This window comes from Coregonus lavaretus (genome assembly GCF_964263955.1).
Source record: "Coregonus lavaretus genome assembly, chromosome: 12".
Classification (NCBI taxonomy): Eukaryota; Metazoa; Chordata; class Actinopteri; order Salmoniformes; family Salmonidae; genus Coregonus; species Coregonus lavaretus.
The window spans coordinates 25157110-25178291 of record NC_139999.1 but is presented as its reverse complement, the minus strand read 5'-3'; the positions used below and the strand labels follow the sequence as shown (position 1 = coordinate 25178291).

General features: G+C 43.7%; 1 protein-coding gene across 1 annotated transcript; it reads right to left on the bottom strand.

The window, feature by feature from the left end:
* Nucleotides 1–817: 817 nt before the first annotated feature.
* LOC311138500 (rap1 GTPase-activating protein 1-like) lies at nt 818–18658 on the bottom strand (the record flags this gene model as incomplete). The annotated part of the gene is made up of 21 exons (XM_084173207.1): nt 18626–18658; nt 14970–15017; nt 14370–14408; nt 13967–14152; nt 13500–13603; nt 10648–10726; nt 10445–10498; nt 10118–10201; nt 9737–9837; nt 9267–9396; nt 7423–7578; nt 7080–7151; nt 6893–6979; nt 6428–6568; nt 5459–5578; nt 3252–3361; nt 2134–2250; nt 1767–1902; nt 1518–1629; nt 1322–1422; nt 818–901 (listed from the first exon to the last, which is right to left on the bottom strand). Exons 1-21 carry the CDS (start codon nt 18641–18643, stop codon nt 818–820), a joined length of 2079 nt encoding a protein of 692 aa, XP_084029333.1. The 5' UTR covers nt 18644–18658.
* Nucleotides 18659–21182: the final 2524 nt, after the last annotated feature.

Sequence of the window (21182 nt, the reverse complement as noted above, 5' to 3'; positions counted from 1 at the left end):
CTTTGTTCTTTTTAGAACTGCAGATTACCCCTTTAAATGGCCTGAAATAGGTTGACCATAGTTATGGAGTCAGTAAAATATTTTCCATTCATCAACATAAACTGCAAACTGTAATTGTACAGTTTGTCAGGGGAAATGAATAATGGAATCAAAACCAGCAGCAGCATGAGGATAAAAGTACCTTCTATCAAAAACATGTAACATTTACCAAAAGTTTCTAGTCAACATCCACCATTACACTCATAATTGACCATTAATAAAACAGGCTTGGTGTGACATCAAAGGATCCGGGACACCAAGAGTAACAAATGTACAGTATCATGGTGGGACATGAGGTTGATGGGAGCAATAATGTCAGTTCTTCCAACAATGACAACAGGACAACACCCTCTTATCCTTCTCATGCATTCCTCTTTAGCCTAACAGAAAACTTCCCCTAATGCATGATCAACGGATCTCCTGCAACACCAATCTGTCTAATGCTTAAGATCCACCCCTGCCATCACCTTCAAAACAAAACAATAAACAATGCCATAGACAGGACAAGGGAGAGTGTACTATGATTCAGGCTTCACAGAGCTCACGGAGCAAAAATGTATGCAGGCTAAGCGAGCCAACAGACAACAGCCAGAAGTGATGCTGTGTGAGTGGCACTCCTTTTGGGAATGGGTGCGGGCCGCTCCTCTCCTTCACCCCTCTAGGCATGCTGGGAGTCAGCCACATAGAGTTGGGATGAGGGAGGGCAGTAAGTGCATGTCCATGGACCTGGCTGTTCAGACTGGACTAGCCTACACCAGGTCTGTCTCTGTCCCAGCGACTAGCTCTGCTCCTCCTCTGCGTCAGTGGTGGAAAACACGTGCGCTTGCTTCATCTCCTGCAGGGGGTGCCTCTTATGGGAATGCTGTGGGAGGATAGGGGGACTGGGGTCAGACACTATCTTTACTACAAGTCATCACACACAAACACCCAAATACAGACATGGGTAACACATGGTCAGTAAGCTACATCTACTGAGTTGAACAACTCCAGGTACCTGCTAATGGACATCCATGTAGTGATCAATGGGGAGAGGCTAACAGTTCTGGACACAGACACAGAAAGAGAAAGAGAATGACAAGGTTAACAAAGACCACAATGACTGAACAACAATGAAGAGGGTAAGTTTAGGGCATTTATACATTTATAAGCAGATTTATAAATGGTTATATATACCTGTATGTAAGCGGAATGAAATTTGTCTTCCAATGTACACCGCTAGTACAGTGAACGAGCGGATATGTTACAGAGGATCTGATTGTTAAATGAGTAAAACCGATCTCACCGATGATGACTTATCCTGTGAACGCTCTGTCTTGTCTCGGCTCTCCGCCTTTTTGAGCTCTACCCCTTTGCCCCCCTCAGGCTGCTGGGGCCATGCAGGTGCTGTCAGGGAGGGGCAGACAATGGGCCATCATGACAAACAAACTCAACTTTTGGTACCTTATGGCAGTATTGAAAACACTATTGAAACAACTCACCTGGAGAGCTGCCCTGGCTGGTGGCACTAGTACTGCTCACACTATCCTCTACCCAGGAGACGTACGCAAATGAGTCCCTCTTGTGTGGTGTTCCAGAAAAGGACAGACTCTCCTGCAACAAACAAAAACACAAGCGCAATTGTCAGGATCTTTAGCTTTTTATTAATTTTGAGTGTGTCACTATTATATTGACATGACCTCTATGTGATGTATGTTAGTGATTGAGGGTCGGAAAAGAGGGGCTCCTACCAGTCCTGTGTCGTACTCCTCGATGCCCTCGTTATCGTGTTCCTCCACCACGCTGGCGAAGCTGCTGGCATTGGACGAGGAGCGGGAAAGGTCCTGGGCCTCAGGGATAGAAGGGGCCCTGCAACACATGGCCAAACTACACACCTGGGTCAATCTGACCACTCTAATATGCACGCACGCACACGCACACGCACACACACACACACACACACACACACACACACACACACACACACACACACACACACACACACACACACACACACACACACACACACACACACACACACACACTACACACACACACACACTATACACATGTTCTTCAGCATGAGCTTGACAGCACTATTAAGTGCTGTCTATTCACCTGTTCTTTGTGGTGGGCATCTCTGGTGAGCTCTGATTGGATGAGTTCTCTGATTTGGGTTCCTGGGAGATGTGTCCACTGTCTGGAGTCCTCTGTGTGCTGGGAGACACTTCCCGACTGAGGTAGGAGGTGATAGAGAGGTATCAGGATGGGCTCTTAGACATTACCGCTAATCAGTGGAGGCTCCTCAGAGGAGGAAGGGGAGGACCATCCTCCTCAGTGAATTTCATTTATTTTTTTATTAAAAGAAATTGAAAAAGTTATCCTTTTTAAATAAAACTATACTAAATATATTCACGTCACCAAATAATTGATTAAAACATACTGTTTTGCAATGAAGGTCTACAGTAGCCTCAACAGCACTCTGTAGGGTAGCACCATGGTGTAGCCGGTGGACAGCTAGCTTTCGTCCTCCTCTTGGTACATTGACTTCAATTCAAAACCTAGAAGGCTGTTGGTTCTCACCCCCTTCCATAGACTTACACAGTAATTATGATAACTTCCGGAGGACGTCCTCAAACCTATCAGAGCTCTTGCTGCATGAACTGACGTTGTCCACTCAAAGGATCAGAGAATGAATCTAGTACTGAAAGCATAAGCTACAGCTAGCTAGCTCTGCAGTGCATAAAATGCATATCATTCCAAGAGTCAAACACCAACACGTCTCTCCAGTGACCTGACATATATTTGAAATCCTCATCGCTCTCTTTACCCCAAAGGTTGTGTGTTCGAATTGTGTCGGTGTCAACTTGAGCGTCTTAGCTAATAACCAACTTTAGCTAAACACAACAATAGCGTTTTGCAAGTACTTTAGCATGTTAGCTAGCCATACTCTAACCCTATCCTTAACATATCCCTAACCCTTAACTTAACCTATCACTAACCTTAACCTAACACTAACCTTAACCTGCTAGCTAACGTTAGCCACTAATGCTAATGCAACGGCGACACTTCTGTAAAATGCAACCACGTGACAGCTGACCGCCATTCAGAGTGACTTGTGGTATTGGAACGTACTTCTGGTATGTTTATTTTCTCCATCTCTTTCTATCCTTTCTCTCTGACACTCCCCATTTTCCTCTTTCTTCTCCAGATAGCCCAAGAAGCCCTCCTCTCACCTCCTCTCCTGCACCTCCTGGATGTTCTCGATCCCAATGGCACTGCTCCGTCTGGCGCTGAAGGGCCCAGACTTCTTCCTGGTGGGGCTCTTCCCAGGAATTATCAGAGACTGGGGAGGAGTGGCTAGGTTAGTCAGCCTCAATACTATATTCCTCTAGCATGACTTATATAGTAAAAGACAGAGGCTACTGTACGGCTATAATATACGACTTGGTCTGTTTTACAGTCAGTGAAAACGTGAACTCCATTCAAAAAGGCATTTGTTGAATGGCATTTGTTGAATGTCATTGAGATTCTGCAGCACAATGACTCAAATGCCTTCAGTATTTGATACTTGCTATCTACATCACATGAGAAACGTTATGGGGGGACTAAAATGAAGTGACAGTGGCTTGTTGGTGAAATACTATTTTAGCTACTCCATCATGTTGTACGAGTGAAAGATAGGAATTGATCCACAAAGGAAGGTAATAAACCAGTAATTATTCTCACAGACCTTTCCATTTTTGTGATGGATACTCTTCATAAAATCTTTAATACCTAAATTATATTTTTCTTACATCCCAGTGGTTTTCCCCCCCACACTTGAGATGTAGAAAATGATTGCTTTATAGATGGCTATAGAAATATTGGTTTCAGCAGAAAGCAACAGTAATTGAGTCATGCAAAGAGACATAGAACCACACAAGTAAGCGAAGAAAAGAGCAGAGAAATAGCACATTAGAAGGGAGATTTATACATGAACCTCTTCTATTGTTCCTATCCCTATGGCACTGCCGCGACGTCCATGATACCTACTGGGACTTTTCCCTGGGACAAGTAATGACTGAATCACACAGGGGAGGAGGAAGCAGAGAAAGAGAAAGAGAATGAGAGGAGAAGATACAATAATACACCACAACATTTCATGCAGCAGGAACCATTTGAACAGCAAGGTACAAATTAGAATGTGAGCTCACAGTACACCATAAGACACAGAAGACAGGAGACATATTGAGCACACATTGAAAGGCCATTCACATTGAAAGCTGGACTAGAGTTAGAGACCACAGAGTGCGGAAGGAAATTGAATAATAGCCCATGTAGCTTGGTCTCACTCTTCTTTCCTTATCATGAGAATGAACAAAAACAAGGAGGAGTTTGTCAAACAACAGAGTGGACCTGTTTAAATAGGTAGATGAGAGATAGAGAGATGAAGAGGAGGGACTGGCACAATCCAAAGAGTTAGCATGTGAGAGGGCAGATTTACTTCTTGAATGTAGTAAAAAGTCATTAGTAAACTAATAGTTAACTAGCAGCTGTTTCTTTGAATTGCCTACCAGAGTACTTGCAACCTGTACAGTGACACAAAGTGGAAAAAGATGCATGCATACACTTCTTATCTCCGCAACTGCCTGCCATGCACAGCTCCATGCCAGACTGGCTTCATGCAGCGCCCATGAAACACTCATGACAGCAAGGTAACAAGGGAGGGACTCTGGGTAGTCTGACAGCTAAACTTATCTCTTTTCAAATGGCTCTCAGGTTGCCAGAGAAAGCAAATCAAGCTTCACAATCTTATGAGACTCAAAAGCCCACAAAGTCTATGAAGTGGCAGAAAGGGTTAAAGGTTCTTTGAGATCATTCACATAAAATAAACTTTCCAAAAAGCACACCAGCACCTACTTATAGCCTCAACAGGTCTGTGAGCAGATTATACCATTATACCAAGTCCAGTTACATCTAACATCCCTGATAACTAGATTTAACTATATGAAATGAATATGATTTAGGGTTGAGCATGACTTTGTATGACATGGAAGACACATTTCAGTTGTACAACTGACTAGGTATCCCCCTTTCCCTTTCCCATTCTCACGACATGAAAATAAACATTACTTTAAAATGAACAGTGGTTCATTTGAAAATGCCATGGAAAAAGTCATGGAAAATGGCAAACTATGGAGGTGACAGATATGAGGGTAAAGGTAAGGGGGGGGGGGTAGTATTTAAAACTCTTGCTCATACCATATATGAAACATTGTGTTAAATCAAGGGATTTGAGCACAGGTAGGTACAGACGGTATATGACTATCCCACATGGGAGAGACGATAGGGTATGCAGTAGTTGGTATTGGGTGTTGTTAGGGGAGGGTCAGTGTCTACTACAGGGGAGTCAGTAGACAGGCCCACGTGGGCCTCTGGTAAAACCAAAAGGGTTACTTACTATCCCTGGGGTTTTGGGGGTCTCAGTAAAGCTGCTACTGAGACTAGTGGAGACAGTGTGTGGCTTCTTGTTACTGAGGCCCATGGCATCCATAGACTGGCTTCTGCTGCGGATCACCCGCTACAGAGTACAGAGAGAGACACGGTCGGTGAGTGTGTATGGATCCTAAACATCGCCTTAACCACACTAACCCTGAATTCTAATGATAACCTGTGATGGAGATTGTGCAGGACCGTATTTGATTATTCATTTTTTTGTCATTTAGCAGACGCTCTTATCCAGAGCGACTTACAGGACCAATTAGGGTTAAGTGCCTTGCTCAAGGGCACATCGACAGATTTTTCACCTAGTCGGCTCGGGGATTAGAACCAGCGACCTTTCGGTTACTGGCACAACGCTCTTAACCACTAAGCTACCTGCGAGAGTGGCACAGACAGAAAGAAAGTGGGAGGGACAGAGAGAGACAAGAAAGGAGAGAGCGAGAGATAGACAAGCCAGAGACAGAGCCAGAGAGGAAGAGAGCAGAGTGGCAGATGGGGAGCCATGCGGACAGGCTCATCCGCTCCCTAATGAGGCCATTACAGTGTTCGTCAGAGACACACAATCACAGCTCCTCCACTGCCATGGCTCACTGCCTTGCCCACGCTCCACCACCCTAATGGTCATTGATAGAGGATTTAGAGTCAGAGTGCTGGATGCACATCGACAGGGATGCTCCCAACTCCCTGATCCTCCTCTGGTCACGTGACACAATGAGATATGATATGGCAACAGCCAATCTTCAACAGCATCAGGGCACTTCCAGAGAGCACTTATACTGGCACTTCCTTTTCTGTGCCTTATTTTGAATGTATGAATACCCAGAATCCCTTCCAGGAAATAAAGAAAGCATTTATTTTTCAATATTCAACCTCTCTCATGCAGGTCAAGTGCCCGATTAAGCTTGCACCTTACATAGTAGGGGGTTACCTTAAAGGACTCAAAGAAGCCCCCCCCCCCCCCAGCCCCATTCTCCAGTTTGTCCTCGTCCCCTCCCAGGCCCATCATGGACTGGCTGTTGATGTGTAGCTCCTCATACAGGGTCTCCAACAGGGCCGACCGCGTGCGCTCCTGACAACAACACACACTCATCAGTCAGAGGATAGTGTCCTCAATAGAAATCAATGACATGTAAACACTTGTGCAGACATTTCTGCAGGCATTCAGTGTACAATACAGTTCAACACACGAACGCACACACAGAGACACAAACGTGCCTTTACAGAGATACAAACAAAGGAACATGAGCTGCAAACTGCCATGATCCAGTCATTCACCCTCACATACAGCATCCACACAAACACACAGACAGACAGTACGGTAAGTGGTGCAGCGAGAGCAGCGTGACTCTGCCCCCACACTGCACAGCATGCCGTGGCATGCTCCTGCTCTCACCTCCAGTTTGGCAAACTTCTCAGCCTTGTAACAGGCGTACTCCGCATTGATCAGCTTGGTGAACAGGAACTCATGGAACTCATGTCCCTAGAGAAGAAAAGGAGGGAGGAGGAAAGTCTAAATTAATATGTTGTCCCTCTCATGGGCTCACCTAGTTTATGCATTATTTAGATTCATGACTTCTCACCTTTTTAAAGATGGCTGGGTCCGGTAGAGCGGGTCCAAAGAAAGGCACATCATCTCTCGCTGTCACAGACACCTGGAGGGGTAGAAGAGAGGTAGAATGTATCCAAATGACAACAGCCCATATGCCACCACTAAATCACATAACACTGACTAGGCTCTATAAACATTTATGAGGCAGGTAATAGGCAGGAACAAGCAGGACAGTTAGTCGCCAGTCAGTTACTGATTGATTTCTAATAAGGAATATGCAGGTTGCCTTGGGCCGAGTCTCTATGTATTGAAATAGGAGGCTTGAACAGGTTTATAGACTGTGAGGAGTCTGACTATCCCTGGGCTAACAGTACCTTGTATGTGACGTTGTCTGAGCAGGCATTCTCCACCTGCACCACCACGTAGGCATGCAGGAAGTTGGAGGCTATCATGTCTGGCACAAAGGGTGTGTTTTCCTCCTGAAACAAGATGGCCACGATGTCGTTGCCTACGTGCCTCTTCCTCTGCAGCTGCAAACACAACAGCACAAACAACAGTGTCACCATTACGGTCATACACTTTACCACTACATTTAGGTCAGCCAAGAACACCTATATAGATTAATTAAATAGGCAAATAATCCACTAAATGCATAGTCTACTACAGAAACAATTTGTGCTTACTAATTGTAGGTATGAAACATCTCTCTACAATTAGTTTTCATCAAACAGTGGCGGTCATGTGATGCATATTGAAAGGCATAGGGCGGCCTATAGCCCATTCAGTGATTGGAGACTGAAAAGGACAGAACCTATTTCCCTGCACTGTGATTATAGGCCTCTGCAGCTTAGCACCTGCTCTCTAACATGTGTTGACTCACTGATCAGTCACCAGTTTCCCTGTTATTCTGCACACCATTGTGAACATAGGGGAATTATTCTACACAGCAGGGCCACATGACACCTGTTGATGAATGACATTTACTGCAGGGCAAAGTACTGTCATAAAATAACACAGAGCATATTGATTGTCTGAATAAAACATTAAGGCAAATATTTATTTTCAGGGCTTTATGGATATTTCCTCTCTTGTTGGCTGCTGAATTGCTTTATAGTTGTGTATTTTGGCACTGTGTCTTACACATGAAAACAATAAACCATTTGTTTCAAGCTCTGGAGAAATAAGGAAGAGTTGTTATTGTCATAGAGGCTTTATCTATTTAATAATCTCATAAAAAAAAGTAAGTGAGAGACTCAGGACTGATCACCTGACAAGTTCAAAGGCAGTTCAAAGGCCATTTTATACAGTAGTAGCATTATGTTGAGCAGGGTTCTTGTGTTGCATGGTTGGTCTGGCTCTTGGGCAGTGGGAACTCTGAGGCCTGTTGTTGATGTTTGCACACACACACACACACACACACACACACACACACACACACACACACACACACACGCCAGTAGGGGCCAGATGGTACCAGAACATCCACTATGCATGAGAGCAGATGGACAGCGAGGGAGTGAGAGCTGTCATGTATAACCATGGTGAAACACAGACTTTCAATAATGAACTCAACACAGGCTCAACGCCAGGTCAGCCTCAGCTTTAGACTGCTAGTTGTTTTCCTTCCTCTTCCTCTCAACACATTGTGTCTGTTCATCTTTGCCTTTATCTCGTTGGTGTCACAGTGAATCTCTGCTCGTCTTAGCCTACATGGGTATCCCCTGCGTCTTTATGTGTGTCTGTCTGTCCACATGGCTCAGCTCTGCTGCTCATTCATCTGTTGAGAATAAGGACTCTCCTTGGGATGGTTCTCCCAGTGGGGCAGGTGAGGTAGCTAAGGTCACTCAAAGCAGCAGGAGAAAGCATCAAGCCACCAAACTGTGTCCTCAAATGAGAAACTACATGTTGCCCATGCCTAGCTACTCCATATTCATCTTCATGGAAGTGACAACTTGTCATGAGAAATAGCCCCTTCAGGTCAAAACAGACAGGGTCACTGAGCACACCAACAGGAGTAAAGAAAAACAGTGAAAATAATAACAGTGCTGTTCATGGTGGCTAGCCCCTGGGGATCTTTTTCTTTTTCTCAGATTTGACAAACCTGTACCAATTACCCAGTGATGTTTCTTGATAGAAATGAAGTAGATATACTATACATCCAATCTAGCTACTGACAGACATAATGACAGACAGGATAGGGCCTGACTGAGCTAGTTACCTGCTGGGAGTCTCCCTCTGTGTATGGCAGCTTGGTGGACACGTGGAACATGATCTCCTTGTTGTGAAAGTTAGTGTAGACAGACTCTGTTCCTGTCTGGCCATGGGTGACGTCCAGTCCTCCTCTGAACCTGCAGAACCAGAGTGTGAACCAGACCGTTACATTACCAACAGCAGTAGCACAGGTCGTCTCAGCCAGCGCATCCACACCACTCTGTCTCATCCATCATGGAGTGAATGCCAAGGGCAGTTATCCCCTTCCACTCAATCATAATGTCAGTATCACTCAGAATATTATATTGCTCTAAATCGAGAGAATCAGAGCAGATCTACTATAATAAACGAGGTTCTAGACGTCTGAACGACTGCAGTGTCATCATTCAGGGAGTCATGTCAAAGTCAATTGTAATCGATAGAGACATGACCAGTCTTTCATCTGCCATGTCAATACCATTCTAAGGCCACGCTTACCCTTTAAAGTCATGGAGCTCAATCTTGTCCCCCAGAAACTCCAAGAACTCTACAAAAGCAGGACTCTCGTCACTGTTCCCAAATAGCTCCTCCTCGGTGGTCTGCAGGGAGAAATAAAAGGCCGTGGAGAGGAAATATTACATCTGAGCTCAACAGGAAATCAATCAGGCCTCCTCTGGAGGTGGCACAGCAAATCCTCTTAGTTTGGGAAGGAGGGAGAAGTTCATACACCTAAACTCTCCTGAGAATGGCTAAGCTGGAGTGCTATGATGAACAGGAAGTAGCACAGTCATAATAATCCTCCAAATACGGGAAGCAACCAACTGTTTAAATGTATATGACTTTAAATGATTTTACTACCACAGGCTATATACCACTCACCTGGCCAAACTTCTGATAAATGACTCCAAACTTGAAATTGTTGCTGATGACATGCTCATCAAAGGTGACAATGAGCCTTGAGGCCTGGAAAAATTAGAGTAGTGCATTCAGCAGAGTCAAGGTGAATGTGACTTGCATCAATGTAAAGCAATGAGGGGGGAACATAAATACACTGTAGTTGAGAAATAAATATTAATACAGCAATAAATGCTCCTTGCTGGACCATACTATTATTGTATAATAAAATAGTTATAGTTAGCTACTCCATTGTAAATGTACAGTGCTGACCATGTAACTGAATAATTTCAAGATGAAAACAGAGCCTACCTTCGGGTAGAGGACCGGGTAAAATCTGTCCACGTTTACCTCTTCAAACACCAGCTGCAAAATAAAAACTAAACTTTTCCTCCTGCCATTGCAACTTTATACAATAACTTTTGTTTCAACTTCACATCCAGTAAATCCCTTTCCAACCGTTCTCAACCGGCTCGGAGCATTAATATCTCCTTCTGGGATGTCTGTCATCCTACCTTGGCCATCTGGACCACGTTGGGGAACTCAGTCAGGCAGGAGATAGGAATCACATCATGGTGGGTTTTTAATTTGGTCCTAAAAGACAAATTGATGGAATAGTTTCATAGATATTCAGCATTCTGTCTTTAGAAAGGGGATTCTCTATTTTTTCTTCAACACTTTGGTCCCATTTAAAAAAAGAAATCCTTCTCATTTTGTTGACATCCCTGCTGATGCAAATGTGATGCAAAACCAATGTGGATCATCTTTCCTTGGATGCCGTGGATATACAATGGCGATTTGCATAGCCCGCCTTGCCACAGTCAACTATGAGCAACATAACCTGTTCACACCTACTGTCTTTTCAGTGACAGCACAGCAGGCACATGAACCGACATACCTACGTACTCTCAGCCAGCCATAATTCTCAGGCATACACCACCTGCAAACTGAGCACACTAACTAACACAACAGCCATTACAGCTGGAGTGCTCTCTCTAGGGTTGTAAAATTCATTCACAGCTTTTATGGAGCGTTCAGTGCTGCCTCCCTCCTTCCTACTCTATCATTAGTGTTATAACGTGGTCGAATTGATAATTTCACAGTGAGTGAACATGTTGGGGAGAGATGGGTGTGTTTGTGCTAGCGCAGTGTACAGGCTGGCCTGGCCAGTATTTAAGGCTAGAGTGCTGCCATGCTAAGCTAAATGAACCTCTCCCTGACCACATAGTAGAACTGGATAGGGATGGAAATGTGGACAGGACTGCTTAACAAACACTATTAGAGGCTGAAGCAGACAGATGTCCTCTGCTCTGGGTTAGGTGTTATTGAAAAGCACCTGCAGTCCTTTAATGGCTGAAGAGAGCCTGAGAGGAGGCCACAAAAAGAGTCAGCGCCACAGGTAACTTCCACAAAGCTGTGAACAATCTGAGAGACAAGGCAAGAAGGGCCTTCTGGGACAAACACCAAATTGAGACTGCATGCAGAATTCTGCAAAAATATCCTCTGTGTACAACGAAAAACACAAAATAATGTATGCAGAGCAGAATTAGGCCGATACCCGCTAATTATCAAAATTCAGAAAAGAGCCGTTAAATTCTATAACCACTTAAAAGGAAGCGATTCCCAAACCTTACATAACAAAGCCATCACCTACAGAGAGATTAACTTGGAGAAGAGTCCCCTAAGTAAGCTGGTCCTGGGGCTCTGTTCAAAAACACAAACAGACCCCACAGAGCCCCAGGACAACAACAACAACACAATTAGACCCAACCAAATCATGAGAAAACAAAAAGAGAATTACTTGACACATTGGAAACTAGAATGCTATTTGGCCCTAAACAGAGAGTACACATTGGCAGAATACCTGACCACTGTGACTGACCAAAACTTAAGGAAAGCTTTGACTATGTACAGACTCAGTGAGCATAGCCTTGCTATTGTGAAAGGCCGTGGTAGGCAGACCTGGCTCTCAAGAGAAGACAGGCTATGTGCACACTGCCCACAAAATGAGGTGGAAACTGAGCTGCACTTCCTAACCTCCTGCCATATTAGAGACACATATTTCCCTCAGATTACAGAGATCCACAAAGAATTCGAAAACAAACCCAATTCTGATAAACTCCTGTAGTGTATTAGGATTATGTCTTTGTTAATGTTTTTAAGTGGAACCTGAAAGGATGTTTATTTAGCAGAAAGAGAGCCGGTTTTAATGTGACACCCCGGATAGGACAGAGAAGTATGTGTGTTGTAGACAGGGGATTGGACAGTAGAGGGAGCCACCCCTATCTTGGGAAGATTATATATACTGGGTAAAAACGACGAAGAGGTTAGAGCGGCCATTGCAATTCGGGGGATGCCGTTCTCCGGGTGATCTTGACACCTGTAACTCATGCTGAAAGCTTGTGATATGAATAAACTTATGATTAAGGTTCAGTATGAGCGGACTCCTTTGTTTATCAGCAATAATTGCCAGCATTACTCGATACTACACTCCCTTATCTACTGGGTGAAAAACCACAGTGTGCCATCACAGCAGCAATATTTGTGACCTGTTGCCACAAGAAAAGGGCAACCAGTGAAGAACAAACACCATTGTAAATACAACCCATATTTATGTTTATTTATTTTCCCATTTGTACTTTAACTATTTGCACATTGTTACAACACTGTATATAGACATAATATGACATTTGAAATGTCTTAATTCTTTTGGAACATCTGAGTGTAATGTTTACTGTTAATATGTATTGTTTATTTCACTTTTGTTTACTATCTACTTCACTTGCTTTGGCAATGTTAACATACGTTTCCCATGCCAATAAAGCCCTTAAATTGAAATTAAATTGAAATTGAGAGAGAATTAAGAGAGATTAGAGAGATAAGAGAGAGAGGGAGTATAATGAGAGAGAGAGAGAGAGAGAGAGAGAGAGAGAGAGAGAGAGAGAGAGAGGGAGGAAGAGAGTGGGTCATGGGGAGAGAGGTAGAGAGAGAGAGAGAGAGAGAGAGAGATAGAGAGAGAGAGGGAGAAAGAAAGCGGGACATGGGGAGAGAGATAGAGAGAGTGGTGAAAACAGAAGAGAATGGGGAGAAGGGCAGTGGGCAATAGAGAAATGAGACAGGAGAAGAGACAAATAGTGTGTAGCACAGGAGGCTGGTGATGGGAGGACTGCTCATAATAATGGCTGGAATAGAGTGTGCATGGAATGGTATCAAACATGTGTGATGTTTTTTTTTTAAACCATTCCATTTATTCTGTTCCAGCCATTACTATGAGCCCGTCCTCCCCAATTAAGGTGCCACCAGCCGCCTGTGGTTTGTAGAGAGAAAGAGGAGGCAGGGGAGAAATAAAGATAATAGGAATTGGTACCTTAGCAGCAAGCAGAGGTGCTCCTGGTCCCCGATGACATCATACTTCATGGAGAAGACCAGGTGGCCCAGGGCGATGTCCATGGAGTAGTAATTAAAGTGTTCCTATAGAGACATCACCAGGCAGTACACTCAGATAACAAATAATCCACACCTCAGGTAATGTTAATTATTCCTCTGACTGGCCTAGTCCCCCTCAGCTCCACTGCTCAAACAGACAGAAGCTCCTCCAGCTAACTCAACAGTGGTACATACAGAAAATACTTTCATTTGTTAGAAACACAGTCCCCTGCCAGGAGAATGAATGGACTTAGCCTCAGCCTGTGATGTAATCATTTTGAGGGACTCTCAGCTAGCAAAGAAATATGCTACTTCCTTGTGTTCTATTTCTATTTCAATCTTTCAGCTGGAATGAAAACTCCAGAAAAAAAGTGGGGAGCAGAATGGTGCTTATCAGATGATGCTCACCTTGCCCATGAACTGTTTCCTGTAGATCTTGGCTGTGCTGTTGGTCTCCAGCTTGATGTGGGAGGCAGCACATGGCTTCTGCTCAGGCTCAGGTGTGGCACTGGGTTTGTGATTGGTCCCCTCGATCCAGTAGCCTCCGAACTGAGGCAGCAGGATGAGGGGGAAGGGGCTCGTACGACCCAGGACCTGATACCAACCAGGATGATGAAGTTAATAAAGTTAAATGAAAATAAATACAATTCATGGGATTAAATTCAATAGCAGATAAAGGGCAACCACACTGTGGGTTCATTCAGACCATTTATGCTGTATCAAAGAGCTCTATATGTGATACAGATTTCAGTTTCCGATGGTTTGTATCATGCACAGCTCCATATGTGAGTCAGTTTTAGATTGTTTGTACCTCGTGAACGCTGGGGTAAGGGATATAGTCCTCCTCTGTCTGCAAGAAAACCACATATGATAATAAACAAAACATTTCCATTTACCATCATAGTCCCCTCATAAATGCAGCATGTGACTTTTATGTTGATAGCACAATCAACCAATATGCAAATGATCAATCTACAAAGCACATAACTAGAATGAAAGGAACCCACATGAAATCATAGATTGAAACCACATTGACTCATACCGATATTGGGTGGGCTAACCCAACTAATTCGACCCAATTTTTTGAGTGTCCACCACAATAAACGCAACAATGTATTCACATCCATATTGTCCACTATTGTGACACTCAGAGCCTTGGCGAGCATCCCTTTAATCGGACACAGACTGCCGACCCGCCGAGGATATGTTACACAATCCAGCTTTCCAACACTGCAAGTAGTCTAGCTGTGTGATAAGATTGCTGAGGTTTGTAACGCTGGGGTTCTAATTTGAGTGGTGTGTGTCTGAAAGCCTGTCTGACGGGAGATAAGGAGAGGTTCAAGGCTCTGCCATAATGGAGCCTTTGTCCACAGGGAGTCTGTGGGGAAATGTGAGGATGGACTAGACTCACTTTGAGGGGTGGAGGGAAGGTGCATCTCTGCTCGTCCATTCTGCTACCCTGTGGAGGGAGATAGAGGCATGCCAGGGGCCAGGTGATATACACAGCACACACACTCACACAGCTGCACAGAAATAACCAACATATACATCTCACTTCAAGTTAACTTCAAAACAATAGTAATATGTTTTAAATGTTCCTCTATAACCAATCTTGGCATTACAGGTACATAGGAAAAGAGAGACATGGGAAGATTTCTGATTAAGGACAATACATTGCTTCAACATATCAACTAAACATAGCATGAAGATAAAGCAAAAGCGGAGAGAATTAAAATGTCACTGGAAGAAAAAAGATAGGGTAGTAACTGAAGCTGAGGAGTGAGTGTGTGAGAGACCGAGGACAACAGAGAAAGCGTCACCAACAGCCAGGCCCAGACCACACACATCAATGAGTCAATCACAGGGAGTAAACCTACTGAAACAGAAGCAGTTAACAGCATCGTCATTAGGCATGGGCTTCCAGGGCTTCAGCCCTGGATGTTTTTGGTCCAGCCTGAAACCTTTATTTTAAATTTCAGTCTGATGTGAGTTTCCATAACCTGCACCACGCAGTATTAACAAAAAAAAAAATCTACTGACATTTTTATGACAAAAATCAACAATACAATATATTGCTCTAGGCAGTAGCAGGCTCTGCATGAAGCCCCTGGAGTGACGCGGTGACTGCTGTGATTGGTAGAGATTTCACAACTTCACATTATATTTAACCCTGTTTAAAGTTAGCAATGTTGAGGTGGTAGAATTGACAAAATGACCTATTCCATTCTACAGGTCTAATGACCTATTCCATTCTACAGGTAAACATGCTTGGCTCATGTCTGTTATTTCCATATACTGTATGTTATGTAACTATTTGTAAAAACTAAAAAACTAAAAAAAAATGCCCATTATTAAATTGGTGAAATTATTTCATTGAGCTTTTATTTGTATTACTATTTTTATTCACTTAGCTACTTACTTTTTCTAATGTTGTTGCATTGTTGAGAGGTTAACTTGCAAGTAAGCATTTCATTGCACTGTGTACTCCATGTATATCATGTGTATATGACAAATAAACAAACTTGAACTTGAGCTTAGAAGGGAAGGGGGAGGGCAGCCAGAAAGAGAGGGAAAAGATGGCCAGCTTTGTGGTTATTTGTGATTGTAGGTGAACAAAACATTGAAACTACATAGGCCCTTAAGTTATGTGTCCACAAATGTTATGTAATCTAAATATCTCACATTAGCTGGTAGAACTGACAAAGGTCTTATAACTCATTCCATTCTACAGGACAATTTTTGGGGCTCACATCTCTTAATATTAATATAGCCTAGGGGCTATGTAGCTTCTTATATGTCATGTTTGGAGTTGTGTTGCACTGTTATGTGGACACATTTTTCTTTTCAGTTTAGTTGCCCTGGTCATGTCAGTATACAGTCACTTTAAAAGAGCAACTGCCCCTAAAAACCAACTTCTCATTTAGAAAATAGCCTATGTGGCACCGATATGAGTCAGAAACATTTATTCTACTGTCAAAATTGACTACAAAGTGTAAATAGGATAATTCTGGTCATAAAGTCAGTCTCATCCAAAACGGAGATTTGTGAGACTTGTGGTCGTGACTGCATCACAACATAAATAAAGGTTGGGGTTGTTTCAATCCTGCCCACATGCCCACAGCTGGCAGCACACAAGTAATCATACATTTGGAGTGCAGCTGCACGCGACCCAATCGTAATGCCTGTGGTAAATTTGGGTTGACTTCGGATATCCCTATGGGGGCTAGTTAGGGACCATTGGTAATTTATTAAATGTATATGGCACATTATGTTACAATTCCAATAGCTCCACATTTGAATGACTTAAACCCTCAAACCAACTATAAATTGTAGACATGTATGTACAAATATTGAAAGCTAAAAGGTGTGCAACATGAAAATGGTCTAATTTACATTGTGTAATTTATTGACGGTGCCTAACTAGTCCCGGAGATAGGTTATCCTAAGGCTGAGTCAGTCAGGTTGCACATCAGCTGGCTCAAGCTAATTGACGAAATAATTTGGCTAACTCTTCCCACCTGCGAACACACACGAGACACCCACATCAAACCACACCATGAAACCAACTCACATTTGAATTCAGTCATGGCCGCTAGCATTTCTTAATGAACCAAATCTAAAACTAGGCCAAATCAGGAAGTGTAGTCGGCCTTTAAAACGAACTAATGACATGTTGCACCTCTACCTTGCTACCTTTCAGATGAGCCAAGGAGGAGGACAGATGAGAACCGCAGGCCAGTGGAGCACTTAGAACAGTAGCAGCCAAGGGCAAATGGTAGGAAAGAGGATGATTTAAGTGACCTAGACACAGGCCCAAAACAAGTTAAGCTACCCGAGTATCCCCTTGACCGTTTTGGATTGCAAAACTAAAGAGACACACCAGACAAGATACAGAGACAGCAACATAAGTGTAGGATATGATGGAGAAAGACACATCAGACAAGACACAGAGACAGCAACAGAAGAATAGGCTATGATGGAGAGAGACACCGGAAGAACAGAACGGGCCATAACAGAAGAGGATAGACAAAGGAGACACCAACAACAAGAAGCAGAGAAGGTGACAGAAGAGGGCAGATGGAGAGAGAACAGAGGTGCGTTGAGCACACATTAGAATGTATCACTTCAAGCTGCTCTATAGATTCTAATTAGTTTGATTTATTTATACAAATTATAACAGGTGTAATACAGACAGTGAAAAAGTAAAACATGGTTTACAAAGAATTTGCAGGTGAGGTGAAAAAGCCTGTGAAATTACTATTAAAACAATGATTTACTTTTACCCTTTTTACAACCAGGACAGGACGAGAGAGGAAGGTAGACAAGAGAAAGCAACAGAAGAGGGCAACAAGAGAGACAGCAACAGAAGACACAGGGAAAGCGATGGAGATAGGCAGCGGAGGGGTGAGCAAACAGTAGACTGTATCACTTAAAGCTGCTCTATGGATTCTAATTACTGCACAGTGTGTGTGTGTGTGTGTGTGTGTGTGTGTGTGTGTGTGTGTGTGTGTGTGTGTGTGTGTGTGTGTGTGTGTGTGTGTGTGTGTGTGTGTGTGTGTGTGTGTGTGCGTAACTAAAATTGTGGGGACCAGAAGTCAACAAACACAAATTTGACCAACTGGGGGACATTTTGTTAGTCCCCACAAGGTCAAATGCTATTTCTAGGGGGTTTAGGGTTAGAATTAGTGTTAGGGTTAGAATTAGGTTTAGGGTTAGGAGATAGGGTTAGTTTTAGGATTAGGAGCTAGGGTTAGGTTTAGGGTTAAGGTTAGGTTTTTGGGTTAAGGTTAAGGTTAAGGTTAGGGTATGGATTAGGGTTAGGTTTAGGATTAGGGGTTAGGGAAAATAGGATTTTGAATGGGACTGAATTGTGTGTCCCCACATGGTTAGTTATACAAGACTGTGTGTGTGTGTGTGTGTGTGTGTGTGTGTATGTGTGGGTGTGTGGACATGTTTAACTATACTTGTGGGGACCAGAAGTCCCCACAAGAATAGTAAACGGAAACTACAAAGAAGACAAAGTAGTGAGTATAGTATACAGCAGAGATCTCAGACAACTTACTGTACCTGCATTCTCTCGATCATTGCAAATAGGTCTGAGGTCTGAGGGAGAGAGACAAACAAATCAAAGAGGGAGAGCGGTTTACTGGTTGGTAAAATATGCTGGCTCTACAGTCTTCTTCTTCTCGTGTTCATCCCAACACATTTCTGGATGTGGAGCTGGGAGTGTAGTTGAACCGAGCCCTCTTTACTTTCCAACCTGCCTCTGACTGCATGCTCCATGGCATCAATGTGTTGCGCTTCTTTCCCAGGCCAGTCACACCACCCCAGCACACCATCACCCTCACTGAGGCTCCATTCACTATTCACCGAATCGCTCCTAACACTGGAAAACAATCGCCTGGAAACACCGATATTTTCCTCTGAAGGAGCCGGCAGTGTGAAGCCCAGTGCCTCTAAAGAAGGGGAGGGAATATTAAGGTTGCAAACAGCCACTAACCACCTTAGCTGACTGCCTGAGACTGTGTGTTAACTCTGTACACTCAGGATGTGTTGATGTGTGACCGTAACACACTTAGCCCATTAGATCAACACGGAATGGGGAGAGGAGAAGTCAGAAAATGAAAACAAATTAGATGCATGGGGTCTAATATTACCCCCCGTCTGTCAGCCCTGTTAATTTCTAATCAATAGTAGTGTACTGTACAAGTCCTGCTGGAAGTGAGCCAAAGATCCATCACTTCCAGACTCCTTTAACCAAAAATCAACACCAGTGCTGTAACCTCATTACAAACTCTATTCACTATCAGCTCCCATTAACTGCATAATCCATTCTATCCCAGATAAGGTTGCGGCAGGTAGCCTAGCGCTTAAGAGTATTGGGCCAGTAACTGAAAGGTCACTGGTTCAAATCCCCGAGCTGACTAGGTGAAAAATGTGGCGATGTGCTGTTGAGCAAGGCAGTTAACCTTAATTTCTCTGCATAAGAGCATCTGCAAATTACTCAAATGTAAAAATACAAGAACTCATAAAGAGAAAGGATACTCACTGTCAAGCAGTTGTACTCTACTGAGGCTTGAGGATCTATTCTATCCAAGATAAGAGAAGGAATACCCACAGCCAGGCAGTTGTTCTCCACGAAGCCCACTATCCTGATGCTGGGCAGTTCCATCCTGACCACAACACATGGACTAGGGAAGTTACCAATTAAAGACTGTGCTATTGGGTGAGATAGCCAATGACAGCCCAGCTTGTTGTCCAGTGAGGCACTCTCTGTACCATGTAACACAAGTGGACTAGGGTGTCAAGCTAATGTTTCCACATGACAACATTAATTTACTATGAGCACACCAAAACTTACTGTAGGGGCACATACTGACCAACACTGGCTTGTTTTAATAAAGCCATGGGTGCAACCCATTGTTCCCTGTGTGAACAAACAGTGTCATATAATACGCTGGCAGATCATACTGCTGCCTTGAAAGCAAACATGAGTGCAAACTAACATGGACCAAATAATCAGTGAGGATCGGAACCCAAAACAGAAATATTACTGTTTTGCATACACAAATATTCACCTCACCAACCCCTCTACCAAACATGTGAGTGCAGTAGTAACCTACATGTGTGGGGTGACTGAACTCTCTGCCAGAGACAAACAGACCATTGAGAGGTACTGCCATGGTAACGAGTGAAAGTGACGGGACTGGAAACAGCAGTAAAGACCGACCCTGACCTAATGATCTCCTTTCCTAGCCTCTCCACTGTCTCTGTAGCTACTGGAAATGGAGTGCTACCAAAACCAATCTCTGTCCACATGAGAAATTACACATCAATATAAGTGGCGAGTGGCGCAGTGGTCTAAGGCACTGCATCGCAGTGCTAGCTGTGCCACTAGAGATCCTGGTGTCGTAGCCGGCCGCGACCGGGAGACCCATGGGGTGGCGCACAATTGGCCCAGCATCGTCCAGGGTAGGGGAGGGAATGGCCGGCAGGGATGTAGCTCAGTTGGTAGAGTTGGCCCCACTGGGGGCCAAAATAAAAATAATGTATGCAGTCACTAACTGTAAGTCGCTCTGGATAAGAGCGTCTGCTAAATGACTAAAATATAAAATGATAAGACTTACAGTCAAGTGAGAGCAGCTCTTCTGACTGCTACAGAGTAATGGTGAACAGATGTGTATCTATAACACTACACTGTAAGATACCTAAGATCACAGTTATCTGACTACATTATCTCTCAGTCTCTTAATCATATGCAATAGTAAGAATGAATACTTACATCACTGTGTCGTCTCCTCTGGCCCCATGTAATAACCGCAGGACTGAGGAACACATGGCCACTCTTAGTCATCCTGAAGTCAGTCATAACTCCAAAACTCTGACTCCAAAAACAGAGTACAGGTATATTTGTCTCTGTGTGTATATTGACCAGACGAGGGTCAGAGGCCTGACTACACTCTGTTTTCTACTGTCCCTAAAAACACAACAGGAACTGCTGCTGCTGCTGTGTCTCAGGTCTCTAAATAGGTCTGCATGCCCATTAGAATGCATGGGTTTGTTTAGGTCTGTATGTACTATATCTGTGTGAGCATGTGCCTGACTGTAAAGATCCTCCTCCCTC